Below are 27,737 nucleotides of genomic sequence, written 5' to 3' on the forward strand. Positions count from 1 at the left end.
TGACGATTGGGATAAATTAGTTGCACCATCAACAACAAAAATAAGAATATTCTAAATGTCATGCTGGTTATATTGCAATGGTATGCCAACTGTAAGTGTTTTTCTAAAAAGCATAGCAGGAAATTCTGCTTTCTATAAAATGAGCAAAGACAAATACAGAGAGTTGGGCAAAGTGTGCAATTAGCATGAACTGTGGGGCTTATTCAATTATGATATGGAGTTCAATTTCTCCATTCCATCCCCATGCACCTATCAGCCGCTTTTTTTGTAAACATTGTCTTATTCTTGTTCTCTGTTTTTTTTTTTTGTGTTTTTTTATCAGTGGGGCAGCACTTTCTTTTATTCTCAGTTTCATGACTTTTGTCTTATTATATTTCTGGGCTTGATGGCTACCTTGTGCCTGATACTGTCTGGTTGGGTTCACCGACAAAACCGCGACAGGCATATGCGCTCCAACAAAACCGCGACAGACAAATGAGCGGCGACAAACCCGCTAACTGGTTTTCGACAAATGCACGCCAACAAAATCGCCACGACAAAATCGCGAGTGAGGCCAAGAGAGTGGGACGCGTACGTGCGCATTATGTACACATTATGTGCTAGGATATAACTGTTATAACTGCTGATGGCATGCCGCGAACAAATAACTCAGTCGAGGGTTGGCATAACGCGTCGTATACAAAGCGGAATTACCAGCAGTCAGGCAGCCAGCAAGTCTAAATACGCTCAACTATCAAGACGTCTTGCTGCAATTCTTCCTACATATGCAGGGCGTGATCTTAAGGACTATCTGCGTGCCGTGCTGATGGCATGCCGCATCTCATAATATTGACTTCTAAAATAAACATTATTATATATGCTTTTAAACTAGTAATTCATATTTAATGAAACTTTTGCGATTTTGTCGGCGTGATTTTGACGCCGCGATTTAATCGGTGCTATTTTGTTGATGCGCATATGTCTATCGCGCAAATGTCGGGTCACTTCTGGTTAGGCTCTGGTGGATTAGGGTAGTTCATTCAATAATGAATGTGTGGATTTTGTTAAACACAAACGTTTTGCTTTGGATGATTTTTTAGATTTGTTTTTCTATACAAGTTCAATTTTTGTTTCCCTTGTTGGAAGTTTTTAATGTCTTTGTTTATATTTTAATTGTGTGACGTTGCTTATTTAGAAGCCACTACAGGAAGATAAATGGGTTGCTCGGAGATCTTGCCTGATTGCTAGGGACCTGATTCACGTCACAAAGACTCACTTGTAATTATCAGTGTAGTGCAAGAGCCTCCTATTCCAAGATACAAATTTGATTAGTGAACAAGCATGTTTAGATGGTCTTGATTTCAACACTCGCTTTGATTCACAGCTCTTTTGTCTTGATTCCAGTCATTGTCTTAATGTTTTGACTCTGGCAAAACGGCAGAATTTTGGTGAATGACACAGTTGTTGTCTGACTTAAAAGTCAACTGACAATACTTAGAAAAGGCTTTCTTCTGTTTTCAATTTTATTTTTAGTCTTTTGGAAAGATCATGTTTTGTTTTTTGATTTTAATCCTAAAAGAAAAGTGCATCTCCTGGTTAGTTGCTTTAAACATCTTAGCAGTTGCTCTTAGACAGGCACTGCCAGAAGAACACTCAAGGTGGTTGGTTTGGGAAAGATATAGAAGGTGGGCTCCCAAACTGTGGTGCTGTTAGGGCACATCATGCTTTTTTAACATGCATAAGGGATGGAAAATATCATTTGTTAAAAAATTAAATGGTTACTGCCAGTGGCCATTTCAAGTCAAGTCAAGTTGGGGAGTATGCACTGGTACAATGCGTTGCCACACCCACTACATGGCGAAACAACTCGGGATCCCGGTTTGCAACTCCCCAGGCAGACATGTGGTCCAATCCCACCCTCTGGAAATGACCCTGTATCAGCCGCAACCAGGTATTACGTGGGTGACCCCTTGACCTGGTCCAGCCACTTGGGTCCCCAACAATGAGGATCTTATGAGCCAGAACACCCTCTGGGAATTGCGCCACATGGCCGTAGTGCCATAACGGACGCTCCCTCACAATACAGGTAATGCGCCTCATTTGGGACTCCATGAGCAATTTGTGGCCATTTCTGTAACTTCAAAATGTGATGAGGCAGACAACTCTTGTGTTAGAACTGTTGCCAATTCACAGTCGAGGTTTCTAGCAATTTTAAATGAATTTTGAATGATCTGACTAATCCAGATTTAATACGCTATTAAAAAAAGGTATGCAGTTAACTTATCCAGGAAATTGTTTTTACTTTAGGCGATGAGCAACACACTGTGTATCTGTGTAATTTCATGAATTAATGATTGAATTAGTTGTATCTGCTATTTAAACAAAACACTCCAATGAATACATTTTCAAGAGCATTCTGTAATTCATACAGAATTTCTAAATATTGCATACAAACAGAAAATGATATTGTACAATGAAAAAAAGAGCTTGCAGGGTAATGTCTTTAAAATGTTTTTCCTCACAATGAAAAATGCTTGCTCATATCAGCTAAGTTCTTCAAAGGAAAATACTATTGACTGTCTCCACATTTACACTAATAGTCTATGCACTATTTTTGTGGTTTGTGGTTTTGTATCATAAAGAACTTAAAATGGTCATCCAGCTAGAAAGAACATGCTTTTAAACATGGACACAGCAAGGAACCGGTTGCAAGCTGGAAAGTGTTGTCTGGGGGTACTTTAAATTACACTAAACTGAAATGATTCTCTCAAAATAAAAACAAGTTCAAATAAATCACCAATAATAAGAAACTAAAACAGAAATGGTCGAATTTTCATAAAATTGAGAGTAAACTGAAAATCAATGAACCAGTGAAACAGTGTAGAAATAAAAAATAAAAAAATGAAAACCTTGCCTACTACTATACAATATTTTCCGTAAGTGTTTGAATGCATTGATTTGGAGAAAGGCCTGGATTTGTAAATTTCTGCTTTGAGTACTTTTTAAAGGGTCTTGTAAAAATGTACACCATGAAGGACACAATATGGAATATACTTTAATCTATTGTCTGCTACAAAGCAGGGGACCTGAGTTATGATAGTGCACTTTTAATTACAAATTTCTCTCGAAAGAAAATAAAGAAGATATTTTGCTTATACATGAACATTCATTTTCTTTCAAAGCATAAATAAGCTTTAAGTACTTAGTGGCAAATAATGATTTATCTGGCAGTTTTTTTCCCCGCCTACGTACTTGCCTTTCTTTTGCTTAAAGTACAGAGTAATTCCAGAGATATATAAGGCAAACGCTGCATGCTTCTAGTTAAAAAGGAACACAAAAGCATTTTCAGATCTGTGGAAAATGCAAGCATAATTTTTAATTTGTTCTTATTTTAAGCAGAAACCATTATTGCATCAATTTCTGAGCAAAGGACAAAAATGTTTATGATTGTTTTCTACTGAAAAATATTGCAAGAGTGAAATTGCTTGAAACATTTGAGCACTTTGCTAGAAACAATCATCCTATAACTTTGAATTCTTTATTAAGGTTGATTTTATATGCATTAAACTTTTATATATTCAAATTTTATTTTAGTTAAGATACAGTGCCTGTAAAATGTATTCACCTCTGTGGAGGATGGCCGGCCGTTTATCCCGGCCAATACCCCCAAGCCACCAGGTGGAGCCCTCCTTGCAGTATGGAGGTCCCCAGAAGACCAGCAGGGCATCATGGACAATGTAGTTTTTATGCGCAGCCCTGCTGGATGCCGTGGGGGCCACTAGGGGATGCTGCAGGGAGGAACAATGGCTATTTTCCCTACGCCCCGGAAGCATGTCATTCTTCTTGTCCACATGTGAAGAAAAAAACTTGTACCTGACCCGGAAGTGATTGAGAGTCACATGGACTGGGAATTAGGAACACTTCCGGGTCAGGAGTTATAAAAAGACTGTGGGAGCTCCCAGACGGCAAGCTGAGCTGGGTGGAAGGGTGGCAACGCGTCTGGGAGTGGAGGATTGATTTGTTATTGGTTTAGTGTTATTATATGAGTATAGCGGAGGAGAGGGTGTTTTTTACGCTGTGGCGATTTAATAAAGTCTATTTGAGGACTTTTACCTGGTGTTTGGAGTCGTGGACAGGGGTTCAAGGGAGCGATAGCACCCCCTATCTACCACACCCCTTTGGAAGTTTTCACATTTTATTATTATGTGACACTGAATCATAGTGGATTTAACTTGTTTCTTTTGAGACTGGCCAACAGCAAAATGCCCCTTAACACTAGAATTACCAGAGCCTACGAGAAAACTTGTAAATCTGGCCCACCTTAAATCCGTTTGCACCTCTCTACCAGTGTCTTTTGTCCTGTAAATGAGTCGATAACAGCAAGCAGCCTGCAATCCCAGTCAAAGTGAAAACAGACCTCTGCAAAATGGTCTAAATTAATTAAAAATATAAAAAAGAAAATAATTGATCTCATAAGTACCCCCCCACCATCAAGTCAGTATTTAGTAGCTGCACCTTTGGCAGCCATTACAGCCTTAACTCTGTGTGGACAGGTCTCTCTCTATCAGCCTTGCACATCAGTATTCTGCCATTTCTCCCCATTCTTCCTTACAATACTGCTCAAGCTCTGTCAGATTCCATGGTGACCATGAGTGACCAGCCTTTTTAATGTCCAGCCACAGATTCTCAGTTGGATTGAGATCTGGACACTGACATTAAAATGTTTTTAAGCCATTATTGTGTAGTTTTGGCTTTATGCTTAGGGTCATTGTCTTACTGTAAAACAAATCTTCTCCCAAGATGCAGGTTTGCTACTGACTGCATCAGGTTTTCCTCCAGAATTTCTCGGTATTTTGCTGCATTCATTTTACCCTATACAAGCCTTCCAGGGTCTGATGCAGGGAAGCATCCACAGACTTCATAAGTTGTCACCAATGTGCCTCACAGTAGGGATGGTGTATTTTTAAAAATGTGCAGTGCACCTTGGCATTAAGTTTCATAGCCAAAAAGCTAAATTTTTATAGAACGTTCTTCCAGCTAAGTATCTTTCATGTGCCTGAGATGTCAATTAGATTTTTTCCCTTTGCCACTCTCCCATAAAGTTGTAATTTTTGAAGCTCTGGGGCCACAATTGTCTGCACTTTTTCTCCAGTCTCACCACTGTAACTTGTAACTCATAGAGTTCTCAAAGGTCTCTTAGTGGCTTCCCTCATTTGTCGTCTTCTTGCATGATCATGCACAATTTGTGGATGGCCTGCTCTATGCAGATTTACAGCTGTACCATACTCTTTCAATCTCTTAACGATTCATATACAGAAATTCTCCATCCAAAAATATTTTTCTGTTACTAATTTTCAGTGATGGCTGAGATCTAATGTGTTCATGGAGAAAAGACATATTCTCTTACAGAATGGAATTGTGACCAACGCTACAGCAAACATTATCAAAAAAGTACATAAAAAACCTCATCACATTACTTGTGTCACATAATCTACATATCAGGTCACCTAGTTGCATGATCATAATGTGAAAAATGTGTATTTTTAGCTAAAATATTATTTAATAGAAAATGAAGTTGTCACACAGAAAGTTCCTTGACATGGAGTCATGGTTTTGAAGGATCTGCCTCTTCCCCCTTATCCATTGTCAACAGTTCTGTTCTGATAAGGATATTTGATGCCAGTATTACACAAAAGTATTTGGAATTCTTGAGTGTTTGATGTGTATTGCTTGTTTGTGTAACAGGTCAGGTCAGATCATGTTGGGGAGCATGCACTGATACAGCACATTGTCGTTCCCAACACAGCTTGGGATCCTGGTTGGCAGCCCCCCAGGCAGACATGCGGACCAGTCCCACTCCCCTTCATCTGCCGCAGACAGGTGTTATGTGGCATCCCCTTGGCCTGGCCCAGCTGCTCAGTTCCTCAACAGTGAGGATCCTGTGAGCTGGGAATTGAGCCACATGGCCGTAGTGCGTAACTGACACTCCCTCACAATGCAGGTAATGCATCTCATTTGTGTAATTGAACACTGTAAATGTGCAATAAAATATTGCATGGTGTAAAGTTCGCACAAAAGTAGAGGATAGCACAAATCATACACAGGGAGGTGCTAAGGCAAGACTTAAAATAACTGTAATGATCTTTGTAATTTTTTTTGTTCTACATCTAGAATTTTGGAAGCTGCTTACAAAACATTATTGTTGCTAGTAAATTTGTAGCTGGATTTCTATTTTTCAGACTCAATGAAATGTTTACAGCTGTCATACCTATATCCCAGAGACGCCTGCGATCATCTTCTGAAGTCCCTTCAACAATATATTTACTATCCAATCTACTTCGTCTGTGTTTTTTTATGTACATCTTTTTTGCACTTTTTTCAATTATTTCATTTATCCTCTCCACAGCTTCTTCATATTTATTTAGTGTAATCTTATTTTCAATTTTCTGCTCTTGCTTTTTGGACTCTGGAAACACAAAAGCAAAAAAGGATTTCAGAAACAGAATTATTATTTTTTCAGTTATTCATTCAGAGAGTTAGGAAGTTTGTCACTCAGTAACTTACATATTGCTGTGCTTTTGCTATGTTTATTTTACTCACTAAAAGTAGCATTTAATTGTTTTAATATTCACAGATTTTTAGATCTTTAAAATCTTAACAATCTATCAATATTTTTATATAGATGTATTAGCAACATCACAAAGCACTTTACATCACTAACAATGTAATATAAAATTAAACAGTATGATAACAAAACAAATCATGAAGATAAAAAGGACAATCACTTGCAGATGCAAAGAGTACCTTGGAATTACAGCTGACTGATTTTTATTGAAAGGGGTTGTATAAACCCAGGGCAATGGCAGTATAAAATTACAGAAAAAACAGTACACAAAAGCAGTGATAGACAAAATAACATTAAGAAATAATAGAAAATACAAACATCAAGTACAGCCATGAAACAGAACAGCACAAACTCAATTTGAAAATGCAAATAACAAGGCCAATAACTGTGCTAAATTAATCTGTAATGACTGATTCATTTTTAAGTCACTGTATCCACAGACTAGCATTCTAAAAAAGACACCATTCTGAAAGTAACCAATTCATGTTTAAGGATGCCTACATATACAATGTTTTAATATACTGTATAAACAGTATACACTCATTAAGCAAATTCTTAGGAAAACTATACTAATACTGGTCAGGGCCTCCTTTTGCCTCAAAACAGCCTGATTTCCCTGTGGCTTGGATTCCAAAAGATGTCAGAAACATTCCTTTGAGTTTCTGGTCCATGTTGACATGACAGCATCATGTAATTTCTGCAGATTTGTCAGATGCACATTCGTGCTGCAAATCTCCTGTTCTACCACATCCCAAAGATGTTCTAATGGATTATAATCAAGGGACTGGGAAGGCCACTGAACTCATTGTAAAAAATCATTCTGAGACAATGTTTGTTTTGTGATAGGGTGCATTGTCTTGCTGGAGATGACCATTAGAAGATAGGTCAATTGTGGCCATGATGGTGCGTGTGATCATTAACAATACTGAAATAGGCTATTTGAGTTGAGGGCTCAGTTAATTGTGGAGATGGAATCTCCTGTCATTATGTCACCTAAATTACTTTCTTTTAACTGATTAAATCAAGAAGAAGATTTAGCTTAAGTATCTCAACCTAAATACACAAATGACTGCCTCATGATTTTGTTTAATGCATACATTGTAAACCTACTGATTATCATTGCTCCGAACCCCAGAGACCTGTGTTCAATTCTAATTCTGGTTCCCTTCTGAATAAATTTTGCACATTCTACTCTTGTCCAAATAGGTTTTCTTTGGGTGTATAGTTTTTCCTTCTACGTCTTATAAACAAGCATGTTAGATTTATTGTCAACAGTGAAAACCGAAACAGTTTCACACAGTGTGGATGTGATCCTGAAAGTGTTCTGAACCTAACTGGTGCTATTTTGGCGTTGGTTATCTCTTTGTGCTTAACATGACTTTCTGGCACCCCATTCCCCTGTAAAGCTTATGAAGAGGTAAGTAGCCAGGTGACCTTGGTTATCCTAGCTCTAATTTTGCTTATTATAAAGGACAGAATCTACTGTTGCCAACTAGCTAGATCATTTGTCATCTAAAACTTCTGCTAGCACAATTTTTAATACATTTCTGCCTTTTTTCAATATCTTTTCTTCTCTCTTTCTTTCACTTTCTCAATTTCACCATGCCATTGAACCTCAAATTAGCCTTTAATTCACCTCTTTTTTTCTTTGCAGCCAGAAACTCTGCATCTGGTTCTCTGTGTTTTGTTTTCTCTTGGAGAAACCGTTCAACTCTCCCAGAGTGTTTCAGCTCTCTTTGAATTTCACTTAACTCTGTGGTGTACTGGTCAAGGTCATTCGTCGTTTGCTCAGCAACTCTCAGAATTTTAGCCTGAGCCTCTTCTCTGAACAAAAATAAGGAAAAAAAAGTAAATAAAAAATTCTTATGACAACAAATTAAAGTAAAAAAGAATAGATTTTTAAAAATACAAAAAGCCATTAAAATACAATAGATACAATAAATTCAGAAAGTATTAAGACCCTCTCACTTTTTTAATATTTTACTATGCTGTAGCCTTCTGCTAAAATCATTTAAATTAATTTTTTCACACATCAGGCAACAATTAATGAAAGGAAAAGGAAAAACAGGATTTTAGAATTTTGTGTACATGTATTCAAAATAAAAAGATGAAATATCACATTGACACAAGTATTCCAACCAATTTGCACCTCTGGCAGCAATTACAGCCTGGAATCCAAATTGGGTCCAGTCGACTAACTTTTCATGCCTGGATTTAGGGATTTTCTGCCATTCTTCTCTGCAGATCCACTCAAGCTCTGTCACTTTGGATGGAGACTGTTGATGGTCATTTATTTTGAGGTCTTTGATTGGGCTCTGACTGGGCAAGAGTGTCACAACAATATGACTTTCAGATTGAATCTATCTTCAGAGTACAGCTCTTGCTGATTAGAATGGAAAAGAACAGAATGAGGAAGTTTGGACATCTAGGATAAATGGCTTTTTGGTGCCTGTCAGAAAGGAATACTGTACTAGATATATTTCACTAGGAAGGGATCTGGTAATGATCCAAGAAAAGCTGAAGGGATATTATTTCTCAGGTGGTCTGCGAGCAACTGGGAACTGTCCTGGAGATTCTGAAAGGTGTTGTTGGTAACAGGAAAGTCTTTGTGAGCCTGTTACCACTGTGGTATTGCAGAATCAGTTGGAAGAGAGAAGAACTGGAAGAACTAGGAAGAGCAAAAAGTCCCCTCAGCTCTAATAGCTACAATGTATTTATGTTCAAGGAAAGGAAGTTGTAGTATTTACATTTCCTACAGGACAAAAAAAAAATGCATCCACTAAAGCATCAGCCACAACCTAATGAATGATTTAATATAAATACTATATTTACTCTATACACAAATTAAATACCTTATACGATGGGCTTCATTTGCCTCCTGAGTAACTTTCACACATTCCTTCCGTATTTTTTCAAGCTCCTATAGTTGAAATATATACAATAAGTAAAAACAGTTATTGAATATATAATTGGAGCCAAGATTTTCTAAAAATATATTATTTAATTTCAACAGCAGAAGTTCAGTAATACTTCGTTTAACAAATGTTCCATGAAGCTTCTTTGTTCTAAACTCAGCATAAAACATGCTATAGCGCATGTGCAAATTCAAATGCCAGTCTGCTAGAGTGCTGTGAATCATTGGAATAAGCACCAGAAGAAAAGCACTGATCTGGGGATGTGGATAGAGAACACTTACTTAGAAGCACCTCAGAGATGATTCTCTGCAAGGTCAAGCTGGTGGCATCAATGTCTAGGCAGTGAAAAAGGCAGATAAAGCCTCATGGAAGTGCCCAATGTTGCTGTTGAAAAGCAACACCAAGGAGGGAGGCAGCAAAACAGCATGAGTCCTGCAACAGCTGCTTATAATACCAAGCCTACCATCAATACAATAAATATACATATTGTGATATTTTAGGGGCACCACTGATCCCCCAAACCCTCCAACACATGTCTCAGGTTCAAATAATTTATTTTAACAAATACCTTCACAGGTAATTTGCAAACAAGTCACAGGCACAATTCCTCTGATTCTTTCTTTCTTCCACTTCTCCAGGTGAGTATTGTCCAGCTCTTCTCCTGACTCCAACTCACCTGGATGAAGTTGAGTGGCTTATTTTATGCCAGATCCAGGAGAACTTCCAGTGTTACCACACTACAGGTTTTAGGCACTTTCAGGTCAGGTGGAAGTTCCTTAAAGCAGGGATAGTCTGTCCCCTGCATCTCTCCATGGCAGAACCCATGGAACACAGCAGGGCTGTCTGATGGGACTGCAATTCCCACTCTGCCCTGCTGGTATCTATGTAAGCACTGTAACCCAGGAAATCTGCCACCTATTTTATCAGGGGAGCAAATAGTCCAGGCGATTGGCCTTCCCCTGTCTTTCCGTTAAACTGGCCTCCATCAAACGTTGAACCATTCCAGCCAGAATGTCAGCCCAAGCCTGGTGTCCATGACAATATTATATATATATATATATACTATATATATATATATATATATATATATATATATATATATATATATATATATATATATATATATATATATATATATATATATATATATATATATATACACATACAGTTAGGTCCATAAATATTTGAACAGAAACGTTTTTCTAATTTTGGCTCTGTACATTACCACAATGAATTTTAAATGAAACAACTCGGATGCAGTTGAAGTGCAGACTTTCAGCTTTACTTCAGTGGGGTGAGCAAAACGATTGCATAAAAATGGCAACTAAAGCATTTTTTAACACAATCCCTTTATTTCAGGGGCTCAAAAGTAATTGGACAATTGACTCAAAGGCTATTTCATGGGCAGATGTGGGCAAGTCCGTCATTATGTCATTATCAATTAAGCAGATAAAAGGCCTGGGGCCTCATGAATAACGCCGTGCGTAGAACTCGCACTATAACATTGCGTAAGCACAAAAGCCGAAATGTGGTTACGCACAGAAAAATCCAGATGCAGGAATCTGTGTGTACTCCAACTTCCCGTTCTTCTGCTACATAAATCCCGATCAGCGTGAAAAGTAACGCTCGTGCGCTGCGCATTTTGTAACGCCCCAACTCCTCCCAGAATTACGCCTCTTTGAATATGCAAATCAATATAAATCGCCCTTAAGCGCAGCGTTCTGTGAAAAGACAATGGGAAAAGCACGGGGGAAAATATAAGAATTTCAGCGAATACCAAGTGGAGGCAAAGGAAAAACATACTATTTGTTCAAATAAACCGTGGTATAATCAAGAAAAGGAAGTTGATCGAGTGACATAGCGTGTTGGAGAAACTTGAAAGCTCACGTTCACAAAATCGCACAATGCCGGAAATAAAAAAGAAGTCACATATCAAAGTCGCCGTGAAAAGCCGAGTTGTAGCCCACTGTCTGAGTGTCATATGAAAGCTTATTAGGGTACAGAGAAAAAAGGCACACAGTGAGGAAAAAGCACGAAATGTCAACTTCAATCTCGACATTTCCACTTTAATCACGTAGTTTATTTTGTCATTAAAGTAGAACATCATAAACTTCATCTTAAAATCGTTTAATTAACCAGTTTCTCAAATCACATCGTAATTAAATTAGCACGTTAAATGGTTTGTTTTGTATTTGATCTTCTACTCGTATGTGATCTATGTGTGTGAATCACTACTTGCTTCTTAAACTGGCTCTCTTCCTCCAACTGGACACAGAATCCATTACATTCGTGATATTACAGCTCTCTGAATAACTAAAATACTGAGATGTATACGTGATATCATTTTCATGATGATAGGAGTTAAAGCACGTTATTAAACATGTGTTTCACTTCGATGAAATAATTTATTGCAGCAGTACTCAGGGGCGGCTCTAGGCTTGTGGTGGCACTGGGCAGAGGAAGAATCGGTGGCTCCTTCGCCCGCCAATGTCAGTAAGGTAGCTTATGCACAGTGGATGGCCATGTCCGTTGCTGTGTCTCTGGGCTTGCAGGAGGAAAACTTGAGTTCCCAGGAGAAAACCCCATGGAGGTATCTGGCAAACATACCGATCCCACCAAGACAACGGCCAAATACTAGAGTTGAAGGAAGGATGCTAGCTCCATGAGGCAGCAGTACTAACAACTGTGCAATATTTGATAAGGATGTGAAAAAATATTTTTTGTATTGTAGGAGACACAAGACAAATCATTTCCAACCTGAAAAAAATCACATCATCAAATAGACAAAGACCATCACGTTTAGTAAATAATTTCATTCCAGAATTAGCCACTCAAGACTGATTAGACATGAATCTTTGACCCAATGTCTTTTTTATTCTCTCAAGATGATCATTAGTTAGGACCTTTGACCTGATCTTTCATCATGAAAGTCATGAAGGGATTTTGTGCTCAAGAAACAATGGCTTTTGGATTTTTGCCAATGGCTGCAAATGGATGCAATAGTTCGACCCACTACCATTGCATATTTGCAAATGTCAAAAGAATGATGAAACTGCTAAAAGTCACGTCTCTACACTTCAAACCCATTTGGTTCACAAAGGTCTCGGCTAAAAATTTTCAGTCAATACCAGTTGCCCGCAATATAATGGCTCTTGGGACTAATACTGTGTTAATTACTCCGGTGAGTAAGCAGAGCCTGTTATGCTCGCAGACTTTCAAGCCACTTTCTTTTCGCCCTTTATTAAGATATTTGCTAAGTAGTTCAGCAAACCTTCTTTAGAAAGAACTGTCCTTTTTATGTGATGCCACTTTCTACTTACAGCTTCCTTTTGCTCTACTAGGATTAAAACAAAGAATGATCCCAAGTGCATTCACACAGTCACCTTTTACTGATTAGGTTCAGTAAGATAAATCAGAGCACTTAAAGAATAGCAGAAATATTTCTTTGATTAGGAAGGGCATTAGTGGACTTTCAAAGCAGAAAATTTAAATCAATATTGTTACTTCTGAGTGCTCCATTACTACTGATGAAGATGAGAAAAATATCAAATATTTAATCTGACAAAGTCATTAAAACTTCTTGTTTAAGTAGATGAACTTAAAGGTTCTGTCAGAAAAGAAGGCAATTTAAAGCTTAGCAATCATCATATTATTATCTTAAGCATGCACATCATATACCTATACTCTTTATGATCTTTATTGTCATTATAGTGTTAACCATGCTGTAAAAAAATTCTATAAACTTTTTTTTTATGTGTTCCTCCTTTGCTTTGGTCATTTACAGAAAATCACATAGATAAATTACAGTATATAATAGCATGTTAAGAAACCCATCTTCTAAACCTGTTTATCCTGGGCAGGGTCGCAGGGCATCTGTGGCCTGTCACAGCAAGCATCAGGTGTAAGGCAGAACATTGTGCCAGTCTAGCTCGGGGCAGACACACACACACACCACAGCCAAGCTGACATCACCAACCCACCAAACCTGTGTCTCTTTGGACTGTGGGTTGCAACTGGAGGACACCTGAACAAACATGTGAATAAAATATAAAGAAGCCCTGCTGAAGTAAGGCTCTGAAATTTATCTACTGAAAATAGAATGATTGTGAATTAGAAAAGTATAATCAATGGCAGAGGCCTCTTTAGAATTTATGTGGGGTAAGAAGACAAGGGAAGGAGTTTGGACACTGGACACGTACTACAAGAAGCACAAACAGTGGGAATATTTTGAAAGGGAAAAGGGAGGTGGAGACCACACTGACTAACAAAGCAAAAAGAGCAGAGTTTCTAAAATATTTATACCAAATCAGTAAATACAGATTTCACACAGGCCTTTTGTTGCCTCAATAAAGGAATACAACCTCATGCTTTATCATTGGTTAACATCTGACCAGTGTGAAATATTCATTACTTACAAGTACATCTCCTGCTACTTCCCTGGTTACTTTTTTTTGTTAGTTGATGCTTATCTGGCTGCTTGTGCGTCTTCAGCTGGTGTTTTACAGCACTGAGCAATGCTAATGTCCTATGCAGGCTCCAATGATGAATGTCATACATTTTCAGGGCATCACCTAACGGATCAATTCCAATGAAGTGAGCTTTTTGAGAAAGTTCATTTCCCACTCAAGGACTTTCTTTATTCAAGCATGACGCAGATTGTATTGATCCTGTCCCAGCTACGCACACAGTTATTTGCATAGACAATGAGGGTATTTAATTTTGAGAATGCAACACTTTCTGAAAGTAACTGAAAGAAAAAGGTGATGGTAGCTGGCCAATCATGGACAGTTTAAGGTGTTTTATATTTTGGCTGTCTTAATGTGGGCGGTTACACATCATTACAGTATAATTATGTTTAGCCCTGCATTCATTCACTTTTCTCTTTAGCACATTTTATCTGGAAATAATCAGAGCCTATCCTAGCAGTTTAATGACACAGGGCAGAATCAAGCTCTAGATGTGGCATCAATCAATTATCAGGCACATTGGCAGACATGCTGTAAATGATACATTACAATATCTTTTGAACATCATCCTGTCAATATGTCATTGTTGCTAAAGCTTGAAAACATTATTCTATTTTTTTTGTGTATGTTTTCGGGTCAGTTAGACATTTTCTTTGTTGAGAAGTAGACCAAAGCTTGCTTATATTTAATGGTCTCTTGTTTTGATGTGGTGAAGGCCAACCAACAGGTTTAGGCTTTTGATACTATAGTCATTTTTTTCAGGAAGAATCATCACTGGCCTGAATAATTGTGTGGAATAATGTCCTGGGATTTACATACAGTGCCTATTAAAAGTATTCAACTCCCTAGAAGTATTTACAATGAATTATTATGCAGTAATGGAATTTGGCTTTATTCCCACTGATCAACAGAAAATGAGAATTTTAAAACCAAAGTGAAAACAGATCTCTGTAAAGTGGTCTAAAGTACTTACACATGTAAAACCTAAATCAACACTTGTGCATCAATTTGGTTTTAGAAGTCACATACAGTAATTAGTTCACTGGAGATCACCTGTAGTCAAGGTGTTTCCATTGAGTGACCGTGCAAGAAAATGACTAGCGAAGGAGGCCAGGCCACCAAGAGACATATGATAACTCTGATGGAGGTAAAAGCCACAGTGGCTCAAACAAAAGAGACTGTGGAGACAATAAATGCTGTTCTGGTGTTTTGGCATTCACTGCTTTATGTGAAAGTGTCAAAGAAAAAAAGACACACCAGACACTTCAGCTAGAGTTTGCCAGAAGACACACGAGAGACTCTGAAGTCATTTGGAAGAAGGTGCTAAGGTCCGATGAGACCAAAAATAAGCCTTGAGGCCATCAGAGTGAACACAATGCCACATTATCAAAAACATATCATTTTCACTGTGAAGCCTGGTAGTCACCATGTCATACTGTGGAGATGTTTATCTGCAGAAAGCCCTGTAAGGCTTGTGAGAGGGCAAGATGAGCGCAAAAATACACAGTGACATACTAGAGGAAAACCTGAAGCAGTCTGCAAGAAACCTAGGCCTTGGGGAAAAAGGATTTGTTTTCCAGCAAGGCAACAACCCCAAGCATAAAGTCACAATTACACAGGAACTGCCTAAAAACAACAAATTAATGTCCTGGAGTGGCAAAATCATAGTTTAGGTCTCAATACAACTGAGAATTTGAGAATGTGTAGCTAGACTTGAAAAGGGCTGTTCACTCAGAATCCCCATGCAACTTCACATATTTTGAGCAGTTTGGCAAAGAAGAATGAAAATGGCAGTGTCCAGATGTTCAAAGCTGATAGAGAAGGAACTGTGCACACAGGCTCAAGGCTGCCATGGCTGTCAAAGGAACATCTATAATACGTTTTATTTATCTGTAGGCGCCTTTCTAAACACTCAAGGACACTGAACAATAGACAAAACACAGATTATAAACAAAAGTAAAATACAAAAGTTAAAATCAGACAGAGCAATTGTAATCAAAGAGAAAAGGCAATCTTAAACAAATGAACTTTAAGTTTAGATTTGAAAAGTGAAAATGATTCCATATTTCTAAACTCAGGTGGAGTGATTTCCAAAGCTGGGGAGCAGATCATCTGAATGCTATGCTCCCCATAGTGGTAAGATGGGCACAAAGGGGACAGTCAAGTGGATGGAGAAAGAGGATCTAAGGGTACGGGATGGAATGGCAACATGGAGGAGATCAGACAGATATGGAGGTTGTAGATAGCCTTAAAAGTTAGTAGGAGAATTTTGAATTGAATTCGGAACTGAACTGGAAACCAATGAAGGTGCTGCAAAATGGGAGTGATATGGTGAATAGAGGGGGTTCTAGTAATGATGCGGGCAGCTGAATTCTGGACCAGTTGAAACTTATAAAGAGATTTGAGAGAAAGACCAAAGAAAAGGGAATTGCAATAATCCAGACGAGAAATGACAAGGTTATGAACAAGGATTAGCAGTGGTGTGGGAGTGAGGGAGGGGCGAATACGATTAATGTTACGCAAGTGGAACTATGCACACCGGGAGATGTTATTGATGTGGGACTGAAAGGATAAAGTACTGTCAAGGATGTTATCCAGACTCTTAACCTGTGGGGAAGGGGAGACAGAGGAATTGCCAATAACACATGAAAAATGATCAGTTTTGGATAATGTTGATTTTGTACCAATGAGGAGAACCTCAGTTTTGTCACTATTTAATTTAAGAAAATTAGAAGAAAACCAGGATTTGATTTCTGCTATGCAATCAGTAAGGGAGGAGGGTGGAAAGGAAGCAGTAGGTTTGCTAGTGAGATAGAGCTGGGTGTCATCAGCGTAAAAGTGAAAGCTAATGTTATATTTACGAAAGATATTGCCAAGGGGAAGAAGTGAAATAATGAAAAGGAGGGGCCCCAGGACAAAGCCCCGTGGCACACCTGAAATAACAGCGGTGGGTTGGGATGTGAAAGTTTTAAGTTGAACAAACTGAGTGCGGCCTGAGTGGTAGGATCTGAACCAATCTAGTGGAGTGTGGGTAATGCCAATCGAAGATAATTTATTGAGAAGAGTAGTGTGACAAATAGTGTCAAAGGCTGCACTCAGATCAAGGAGGATGAGAATAGTAATTAAACCAGAATCAGCTGCCATAAGGAGGTCATTAGTAATTTTTATAAGTGCCATTTCTGTACTGTGGAGGGGATGAAAACCAGACTGGAACTGTTCATACAGATTATTTTGAGATAAATGAGAATGAAGTTGAATAGCCACTATTTTTTCAAGAATTTTGGAAATGAAGGGTAGATTAGAAATAGGATGTAAATTACTGAAATACCGACTTGAAGGGGGATGAATACTTATGTGATCAATTATTTTGTGTTTTATATTAGTAATTAAGTTAGGTCTGTTTTCAGTTTGTGCCCTGCGGTGCCAGGTCTGGAAATTTTTAAATAACTGATGCCTATATTTTCATTATTATTTTGCCCAAACAAACAAGATGAACTTAAATACAGGACACTTGTATATTAATTTAATATCAAAGCATCTTCTTCACTAGGACATCGAGGCTTTTTCTTTTCTTTTAAAATATTTGTGTAAACAAATTAGAAGACCAGGAGGATACTGTACCTCGGGATGTGTGTTGATTACTTTATAACCTGCAAACAGACAGACACTGTGGGACTAGAAATTGCCAAATTGGTTTACAGCTTGGGAAAGGAAGGGAAATGGACACACTTAAACAGATGAAAGAATCTTAGTGTGGACATCCATCATATTGGCAGCCAGCTAATCAAATGTGTATAACATTACATGTTCTGGAATCCCATGTGGAAATGTAAAATGAATTTACCTATTCTTAGGAACCAAAGAGAAGAAGCGTCAAAATAAGAAACAACGACAAAAGGTGATGTCAGAAGAAGAGACCAAGATACGTATGACCAGTTTCATCCGATCATCAGCTAAAGCATTTCATGAACAACATGTACTGCTAAATCAAAAAGCCACCTAGGACATTCATCTTCAACATCTCTAATTCTTCATAAGCTTCTTCTAAAGACTAAATATATTTGGACTTTTCTATCTACATTTATATCTTTTATTCTTTACTCTACTCTTATTATTGTTTTTAATTAAAATCAATTTACTTGAAAATTTTCTATACTTTGTTTTTATATCTAGAGTGATTAAAGTACTGCGGTGGGCTGGCGCCCTGCCCGGGGTTTGTTTCCTGCCTTGCACCCTGTGTTGGCTGGGATTGGCTCCAGCAGACCCCCGTGACCCTGTAGTTAGGATATAGCGGGTTGGATACTGGATGGATGGATAATTAAAGTAATAAGGTGAATATTTACAGCACCTGGAGCAGTAAGGAAGTGCCATTTGATCTGAACTGCAAGGTTTTGTCAGGCTGAGGATGAGAGCTCAATCTAACAGTGAACAGTATATAAAGTAAGACATCATTGGTTGATAAATAGCCTAGAGCTAAGTATGTTGAGCCTTTGTATATCTGAATATATTCAAAAGTAATATTTAGGTCTGAGATGTATCTAAGAGATTGTGTGTTGTTTGTGTGAATGATAAGTAAGTCTCTTGAAGTACTAGGGAAAGACGGGCTGTACATGGGTCATTCATACAGCACTTGTGTGGATTAAAGTGCTAGAGAGTAATGTGCTGTCTATATGTTATTCATACAGGACTTTTGTGGTTAGGGTCTGTGTGAATACGTGTGTGTGTGTGTGTGCATGTTGATCTTAAGTAGTGAGAGTAGATCTTGTAACAAACTTGAGTAATTCAAGGGAAATACCACGATCATGCACTTTGACATTAAAGAGTATTATTCTGTTGATCAGTGTCAAAAAAACAAATTAAATCCACTGGGGTTTATTGTATAACAACAAAATATGAAAACTTACAAGGGGTCAATATTTTTATAGATACTATTTGTGACTAGGGTCAAAATGTTACATGAAAAATGCCTATAAGTGTGATGACTAGAATAAATTATGTAGGGTGAAGTGTGTTAATGCTGTAAAGAACAGAACTTGCTCTAACAGTCAAAACGGATGTGTCTTTTTGTCTTGATCTTGATTCTTAAACTGTGGATTTAGCTTATGTGATCAATCACTGCACAGTCAAATTGAAGTTCAATTCAAACAAACATTTGTAATAGTTAATAGCATTTATAAACAGCACTTCTGCAACTCATTCTTTCCTTTATGTATAGAAAGCAACAATGTTTCAAAAGTTTTGAAAAAAATGTATGGAGCTCAATTAGTCCAATTGAACTCAATCTATTGGGTAATTGCAGGGTACACTTATGCACACAGCCACACTGGTACAATTTACAGTTACCAGGTTACCTAGAATGCATATGTTTGGGATGTGGGAAGGAAAACTAAAGGACCAGAAGAAAAAGTCATGTAAGCACAAAGAAAATACCACATAAAGAATGAAAACTAACCAGAGTTTGAAACAAAGATGCTGAACCTGTTAGGCCGCACCATAAACTATGCACTACCCAGAAATATACAAATGTTTTTCTTTTTTTCAATAATTAAAATTATGTCTGTCATGCTATTGTATACATGATATTTTACACTTTGTAAAAAAGAAAGAATGGGAGTTGTAACATGTAATCAGGCATACTGTAGTTTATGATCATGTGTAATTCAACATTCTTACCTTTTGAATCTTTTTGTAGAGTTGCTGAAACTTTTCTTTCTCCCCTCTGAGTGTCTCAATTTCTTCTCGAAGTTTGGAATTGGTAGATATGAATGTGTTATATTTTCCTGATGCCTGGGTGGACATAAAATATAATTGAAAAAGCTCAGATACAGTAAAAATTTGCTTATTTGTTCAGTCTTATTTTATGTCTATTAATTCTTTGTTAAGGATTTTTAAGTGAATATATTATAATAGTCAAAATATATTTCATTCTGATGTTTAACTATAGTGCAAGTGTGGCAGACATTAATTTCCTTTGTTTTACATAGTATTACAATTCCATTTAAGTAAATGTAAGTATATTTTGGAAATTATCTTTCCCATTTATACTTTAAGAATAGGTAGGCCATGGGTGTGCAGTGGTCACCGCTGCTGCCTCAGGAATCCTGCATCAGGAGTTTGAATCCCACAGTCTGTCTTTGTCCATGAGGATTGTGTTCACTTTAGAACAGCCTCCAGCTCCCTTCAACAAAATTCTATACTTCCTCTGGCAAAACTCCATCCTTCTCTGCTCTGCTAGTGGGGAAGAGTTTATAATGGAGAAGACTAGGTTGACAAAATGTGCACCGTCTCCCAAGAGACAGTAGAGGATGCATGAGTGAAAAAGCAAGCTGAGGTCAGTGCCAGATATTGAAAAACACTAACACCAAAACGAAAACTAAAATCAAAGATTTGAAGTCAGGGACAAGAGCAAAAAGTTGGAAATCATGTACAAAAAAAAAAAAAACAGAACTTTTTAAGGATTGCAAAAATAGGTTTTCTAACTGCAAACCTGGGAAACCTGGAATTGTCTTGGATGACCTTCTTATAGTCACTTGGATGATGTGCACACTTTAGGGGAATTTTGGGAGATTGTTGTAGAAATGACTGATGCAGAACTCCCAAAATGTCAGCACTTATGGAAAATCAAAATGCTATTGGGGCAAGATGCAAATAAATTTAGGACTTTTGAAAATATGTGTACAACATCAAACTTAAGAGCAGAAGTTAATCTCAAAACCACTAAAAAGACATACAGACCTTGAACTCAAACGAGGATAAAAAGCTGTTAAACAGAGAGTAGCGAGGTTTTCTAGGAGGACAGATGTATTTTTGACATGAGGTAGGAGGGATGATGGAGTTTTCCCAGAGGAAGTTTCGAATTTTGTCAGAGGGAGGAGGAAGTCCTAAAATGGACAACACACTAGAGGGGTTTGCACATTCTCTCAATGACCCTAAATGTAAGTAAATGCCTTTAATAATATTTTCAGAAATTAATAATATGTTATATTAGAACATATTTTTAATGAACCAGACAGAATAACCTATAAAAAAGGATAATACATACTGTATTCTCCCCACTCTCATTGTCAAACCTATGTTACTAATTTTATTGTAGGCCCAGAAAGAAACACAAAATCCATATTTTATTGAAGGACATCATGGCTTTTTTAGAAGAGTGTAGTAACTGCTACCTTTAAACTTATTTTAATTGAATAATGACTTTCATCCATTTTCCAACCCGCTGAATCCAAACACAGTGTCACGGGGATCTGCTGGAGCCAATCCCAGCCAACACAGGGCACAAGGCAGGAACTAATCCCGGGTAGGGTGCCAAGCCACTGCAGGACACACCCACACACCAAGCCCACACTAGGGCCAATTTAGAATCGCTCATCCACCTAACCTGCATGTCTTTGGACTGTGGGAGGAAACCGGAGTGCCTGGAGGAAACCCACACAGACACGGGGAGAACATGCAAACTCCACACAGGGAGGACCCGGGAAACGAACGCGAGTCACCTAACTACAAGGCAGCAGTGCTACCACTGTGCCACCGTGCAGCCCTGAATAATGACTTATTAAACAATTTTGAATAAATTGCTGTTTTCATGCACTTAGTCAAAAGTTTTAAAACTCAAAATGAATAAAATTAAAGTTTTATTAAAGTGCTATATTATGGTATGTGCTTTGAGCAGGCATGTGGCATAAAATACGGTATATAAGATAACAATATTCTCAGACCTGCTTAATCCAATTCAGGGTCACAGAACACCTAAGGCTGGTCCCAGCAGTGCTGCTAGAGCATCTCAGATGATGTAAAACAGAGCTGTACAGTAATATTCATCTATTTCTGATTATTAACTAGTAACTTTTATTCTATCACTCCCTTCTTGTTAATTAAAGAAAATCATTAGGGCTCTAGGACAGACACTGTCAGATATGGTTGTTGTTCAGGCATCAGGAAGTGTAACCTCATTAAAGATTTGTCGGTCTATCCTTTATAGAACTGCAGCTAAGGAGTCAAAGCAGAAACAAACTCTTGATTGAAAGCCAGCTCATCAAATGTCACCAGGCATCCATCCATAATACAACCTGCTATATCCTAACTACATGGTCACGGAGGTCTGCTGGAGCCAATCCCAGCCAACACAGGGCGCAAGGCAGGAAACAAACCCCAGGCAGGGTGCCAGCCCACCGTAGGGCACGCACACACACACACAGACACCAAGCACACACACACACGGGACAATTTAGAATCGCCAATGCACCTAGCCTGCATGTCTTTAGACCATGGGTGGAAACCGGAGCACCCAGAAGAAACCCACGCAGACACGGGGAGAACATGCAAACTCCACGCAGGGAAGACCCGGGAAACGAACCCGTCACCAGGCATGATCCAAAGAAATTTAAACAAATTTAATCAAACTGAAAGCACATCTTATAGATTTTCAGAGACCTGGGGCCTCATGTATAAACGGTGTGTACGCACAGAAATGCTGCGTAAGAACTTTTCCACGTTCAAGTCGCGATGTATAAAACCTACACTTGGCGTAAAGCCACGCACTTTTCCACGGTACCTCATACCTTGTCGTACGCAAGTTCTCCGCTCGGTTTTGCAGACTGGCGGCACCCAGCGTCAAAGCAGTGCTACTGTTCCTGTGTGGTTACACCTTATTTTCTTGACGCGGCTTTATAAATAAACCGAAACTAACCGCATATTTTTTATTAGTGTAATGCATCTGATTGTAATTAACTTGTAACAATATAATGGTCCAGGGAACAGCAATATTATTCCAAATACCATAACTGCTTTAGCGTTGTTACTCTCACTGCACCTTCTTCTTTCAGCTGCTCCCGTTAGGAGTTGGCACAGCGGATCATCTTTTTCCATATTACTCTCACTGCATGACTCGGAGTATTTATATCACTGTATCTGAGTGTGAATCACAGCAGCAGCTGATCGGAAAGAGAATTATCGGTATACAGCTTCAAGTACACGCTGTCTCAGCCACAGCAAAACGTTTTAAAGCCTTTCCTGTACGGATCTCGCGGCTCAGAAACAGTTTCATCCCAAGAACTTTAAATGCACTCAATCAATTGCTCCTTGTAGAACTGTTTGTACTTATAAGTACAATCACCCCACTGTAAACTTGTATTACAGTTATAATATCGCACAATCTGAGCCACTTTATAAAGCACGTATTTACATATCATTTACAATATCATTTTTAAGGTGAAATGCAGCAAAATATATTTATTATATTATACAGATACCGATTCTTCCTCTGCCCAGTGCCACCACAAGCCTAGAGCCACCCTGAGTACTGCTGCAATAAATTATTTCATCGAAGGTCGTACACAATCAGTACCGCGTGAAAGCCATGTTTAATAACGTGTTTTAACTCCTATCGTCATAAAAATGATATCACGTATACATCTCAGTATTTTAGTTATTCAGAGAGCTGTAATATCACAAATGTAATGGATTCTGTGTCCAGTTGGAGGAAGAGAGCCGGTTTAAGAAGCACGCAGTGATTCAAACACATAGAAGATCAAATACAAAACAAAGCATTTAACGTGCTACTTTGATTACGATGTGATTTGAGAAACTGGTTAATTAAACGATTTTAAGATGACTTTAGTGACAAAATAAACTACGTGATTAAAGTGGAAATGTCGAGATTGAAATTGACATTTCGTGCTTTTTCCCCACCGTGTGCCTTTTTTCTCTGTACCCTAATAAACTTTCATATGACACTCAGACAGTGGGCTTACAACTCTTCTTTTCACGGCAACTTTGATATGTGACTTCTTTTTTATTTCCGGCACTGTGCGATTTTGTGAACGTGAGCTTTCGAGTTTCTCCAACACGCTATGTCACTCGATCAGCTTCCTTTTGTTGATTATACCACGGTTTATTTGAACAAATAGTATGTTTTTCCTTTGCCTCCACTTGGTATTCGCTGAAATCGTTATATTTTCCCCCGTGCTTTTCCCATTGTCTTTTCACAGAAGGCTGAGCTTAAGGGCGATTTATATTGATTTGCATATTCAAAGAGGCGTAATTCTGGGAGGAGTTGGGGCGTTACATAATGCGCATGCACGAGCGTTACTTTTCACGGTGATCGGGATTTATATAGCGGAAGAACGTGGAAGTTGGAGTACGCACAGATTCCTGCATCTGGATTTTTCTGTGCGTAGGCATATTTCGGCTTTTGTGCTTACGCAATGTTATAGTGCGAGTTTTACGCACAGCGTTATACATGAGGCCCCTGATGTTAACCCTTCCACCACAGACTAAAATACAAAGCATTTATTTAATTCTTCTATTAAATTCAAATAAAGTGAAATAGTCAGTATTCATCCATGCTTCTCCACCCTTTTGAAGTCTGCAGATATTTGTTAATAATGACTAATGATCCAAGAATGTGTCTTTAAATGTTGTTTTGTAATGGAAAAAGGAACTGATACTTAATATGGTCTCAAATAAATCATTTTGATAAAGCACTAGGTGAGTTTATATAATTATATTTTTATTAAGCAGTTAGAAGTGTTTACGTCCTGAAGTGCAAATTTTATTTTACATTTCCAAGTGCACTGGAGTTCACTTTTGATCATTCAATAAAAGTGTAAAAAATATCTGCATTAAATAAAAATGACTATTGGAGCATTACAACAATTTTGGCAAGAACAGCCCATTCAGCCCAGCAAAATGTACAAATCTTATCCATGTACTTTCCTAAAATTTAGGAAACTTCTTCTAACTTCACCAGGATTTAGGAGAACTCCTGCGCTGTCCTAACTTGCTAGAAATTGCCAGAAGATGGCGTTAAGACAAAGCTCGGTACATGCACAGTCCAAGAAAGGCAGAATGTTTTAAAAATGCTGGACAACAATTAACTTGAAAAAGACAACGATTTGATAGAGATAGAATAATATCCATAACAAATCTTTTATATCACTCCATTTACATGAAGAAGCTATGCACCATCAATCGAAATTAAAGTATTGGTAATATTACATTTTCTGGTCACAGCTTTGCAGTACCAATGGTTTAAGTATGTCACAGCCAACCATTTCTTGAATTTTGCACCAAACTTTGTATGCCTTTGCAACGTGTGAGGTAATACATAGGTTAATTCATTTCCCCATCAATCCACGTCAGTTAATGTTAAACTAAGCCTCATTCATGAAAATCGCTGGTTTTTACTGAAGTTGCAATTGATGACATACAGATAAAGATCATTTTCCCAAATGTGGATGAGGAAAAAATATGTGAATCGCAAGTGATATCCCAGTATCAACACGCAAGTGGTCGTGGATGTAAATTGTATTGTATAGCTAGCATATTACCCTGAACATGAACGGGGCTGGGTGTGTGATTGACAATGAAAGGTCACACAAGTACGCTGAGCTCTGCATTACACAAACCCCTGTGACATTTGCATTACAGTTTACAAGCCCTGGAAGGTTTAAGAAGGCAGGCAGAGACCCATGAGACACTGGAAAAATACAATGTCACGGAACATAACAGGGGGATCAGAGTGAGAAGCACTGCACACCACTGTGAAAGACAATCAGGAACACTGGAAGAATGAACACAACTTCAGTAACAACTGAAGAATAGCCGTGGGTAGTTTTAGTATGTCTGTTATTTTACTTTACAAGCTTAACTCTTATTTGGTGTGGATCTCCGACCATCCATGTCGGTGCTCATTCTAGTATTATTGTCGATGTGGTTAAATGGCTCAGTTCAACACATGACTCTAGTGTACTTCATGAGAGTGACAAAAGTCTTCTATTTGAATGTAATTATGCCCCTTAGAATATTATTATAATTTTTGTAGTTAAGCCTTAGCATTAGTGACAGAAAACTACAAAGCATAATCTTAATCTTGATTTCCAAGGAAACTACAAAACACCATCATGAGTACAATTTTGGGACTCAGGGTTCTGTAACATCATGACGATATTTATTCTCAAATATGAACTCAGCTTCAAGCAGGGAGTAAATGTAGAACACTTCATAAATACCTTCTATGTCCTACTCTCAGGTAGGAAGATTTCTCATCCTAGTCAGACCTTTAGTGCCATTCCTAGAAGAAATTCTGAGATGCTTGATAAATACAGGCACACGTCTATATTCTGGCCCTTATCACTCTCTGTGTGGAGTCTGCAAGTTCTCCCTGTGCTTGTATGGTTTAGGGTTCATTGTTCATTTAAAATTGACTCCTTTGACTATTGTGTCCAGGCACTGGTACTGCTGCATTGTGCCTGCTTTTCACAAAGCGGTTTTTACTCCCTGACAATTTTGATTGGGTCACTAGATTAAGAAAATGGATAAATGGATAGATAAATCAACAATAATAAAAAAAAGACACTTTGTGACATTTGGGAAGGTGGTGCAGTAGTTAGCACTGAAGTCTTGCAGCTTTAATTGTACCCAGATCACTGAGTAAGTAAAGTTTGCAAATTCTCCCCATGATTGTGTGGGTTTTTTCCCTTAGGTACCCCCATTTTCCCCTCGCACACCATATCTTATTAGTGGATTAGTGACTCTGTATTAGCCTTGTATAATTTAATTTGCCCTGCAATGGACTGGGTTGGATTCTGCCTTGTGTCAGTGCCACAGCAATATGCTTTGGTCTCTACAACTCTGACCTATATTAGGCAGACCTGATATATGATGAACAGATATACTCTATGTAGTGAAGTTGTACTGAATACCATACAATATTAAATATAGAGCATTTAACAATGAATACCAATATACAGTACTAGCTGATTACCCAGTGACTTCGCTCACTGAGTGCAAGGGAAAAAATAAAATGTAGTATATAAATTATTAAAAAGTAAAACATTAACATTTAAGCAGTAAAGATACATTGAGCACTACTGGAGTGCTTTAGGGTAAAATACATTTTAAAGGCACTATAACGCAACAGGTAAGTAGTACTAACAGCAGCTTAAATGTATTTGGATCATCTCTCGGTAGGAGATCCCTTGTGAAAGGCGTTACACGACCGGTGTGTTATAGAAATAACATTTTGTATGTGATCCTCCAAACTTCTGCCTGATAAAGTTGCACTATGTGCCTGTGATTTAAGAGAAAAATTATTCCGAGAAATGTGGACGCTGCCGTTCTGTGCTTAACGGGCAGAAGGTCCAAACAATTCCCAAGTCCAATACTTTACATGAAGAGGTCAGTACATCATCTTAGATGTAAACCCTACATTTTGTTAAAAGAATTCATCACAAAAGCAACTTTGAATGTTGCAGGGTTTTAGGTGACCTGAACTCACCTTAAGGGACAGGAAGTAGTCGTGCAGCGCAATTTACAAAGAGAGTCTTGCTTTGATGGTGCCGATTACACTCATTCGCAAAGATTTCCACTCTCCCAGGAGCCGACGGGGCACTCAGAGTGTCTAAAACAGTGCGAGAAGTGAGGACGCCGCCTGAAACTGCGAAGCTCTCGACCCGGTGGAGGAGCCCAACATTCCATGCCTTTCAGCGTCCACTTTGTTCTCATGACCCGTTGCCGCTGAAGGCGGTCTTGTCTTCATATTGTTTACAGCTCGGCACAGTTAAAAAGTAGAAAGACGCAAATCTGTTTTCCTCATCTCTTCTACTATCAAGTACTGGTAATTAAAAAAAAGTTACAATGTGGCAGTTTCCGCGACAGTGACGTGGACGAATAAATAAAATGCTGGAGTCCAGATAGGAGGGCTGGGAGAGCACTTCTATGGGATAGATCGGAGTGTTTGTATTTATTTCT

General features: G+C 38.2%; 2 protein-coding genes across 2 annotated transcripts in view; both read right to left on the minus strand.

The window, feature by feature from the left end:
- The window catches only part of LOC120540091 (coiled-coil domain-containing protein 114-like), an 84,212-nt gene extending 77,784 nt beyond the window's left edge, over nucleotides 1–6,428 (minus strand). Inside the window, exon 1 of the mRNA XM_039770580.1 lies at nucleotides 6,248–6,428. Coding sequence (XP_039626514.1) covers nucleotides 6,248–6,341 — 94 coding nt within the window. The 5' untranslated portion in view covers nucleotides 6,342–6,428. The remainder of the gene's footprint in view (nucleotides 1–6,247) is intronic.
- LOC120542741 (coiled-coil domain-containing protein 114-like) overlaps nucleotides 6,367–27,737 on the minus strand; it is a 57,286-nt gene continuing 35,915 nt past the window's right edge. Inside the window, exons 6-10 of the mRNA XM_039775418.1 lie at nucleotides 19,659–19,772; nucleotides 9,457–9,524; nucleotides 8,241–8,428; nucleotides 6,430–6,445; nucleotides 6,367–6,385 (exon numbers count right to left, since the gene is read on the minus strand). Of these exons, the coding sequence (XP_039631352.1) occupies nucleotides 6,367–6,385; nucleotides 6,430–6,445; nucleotides 8,241–8,428; nucleotides 9,457–9,524; nucleotides 19,659–19,772 (405 nt within the window). The remainder of the gene's footprint in view (nucleotides 6,386–6,429; nucleotides 6,446–8,240; nucleotides 8,429–9,456; nucleotides 9,525–19,658; nucleotides 19,773–27,737) is intronic.

The sequence above is a fragment of the Polypterus senegalus genome, chromosome 1 (assembly GCF_016835505.1).
Source record: "Polypterus senegalus isolate Bchr_013 chromosome 1, ASM1683550v1, whole genome shotgun sequence".
In the NCBI taxonomy this organism is placed as follows: domain Eukaryota; kingdom Metazoa; phylum Chordata; class Cladistia; order Polypteriformes; family Polypteridae; genus Polypterus; species Polypterus senegalus.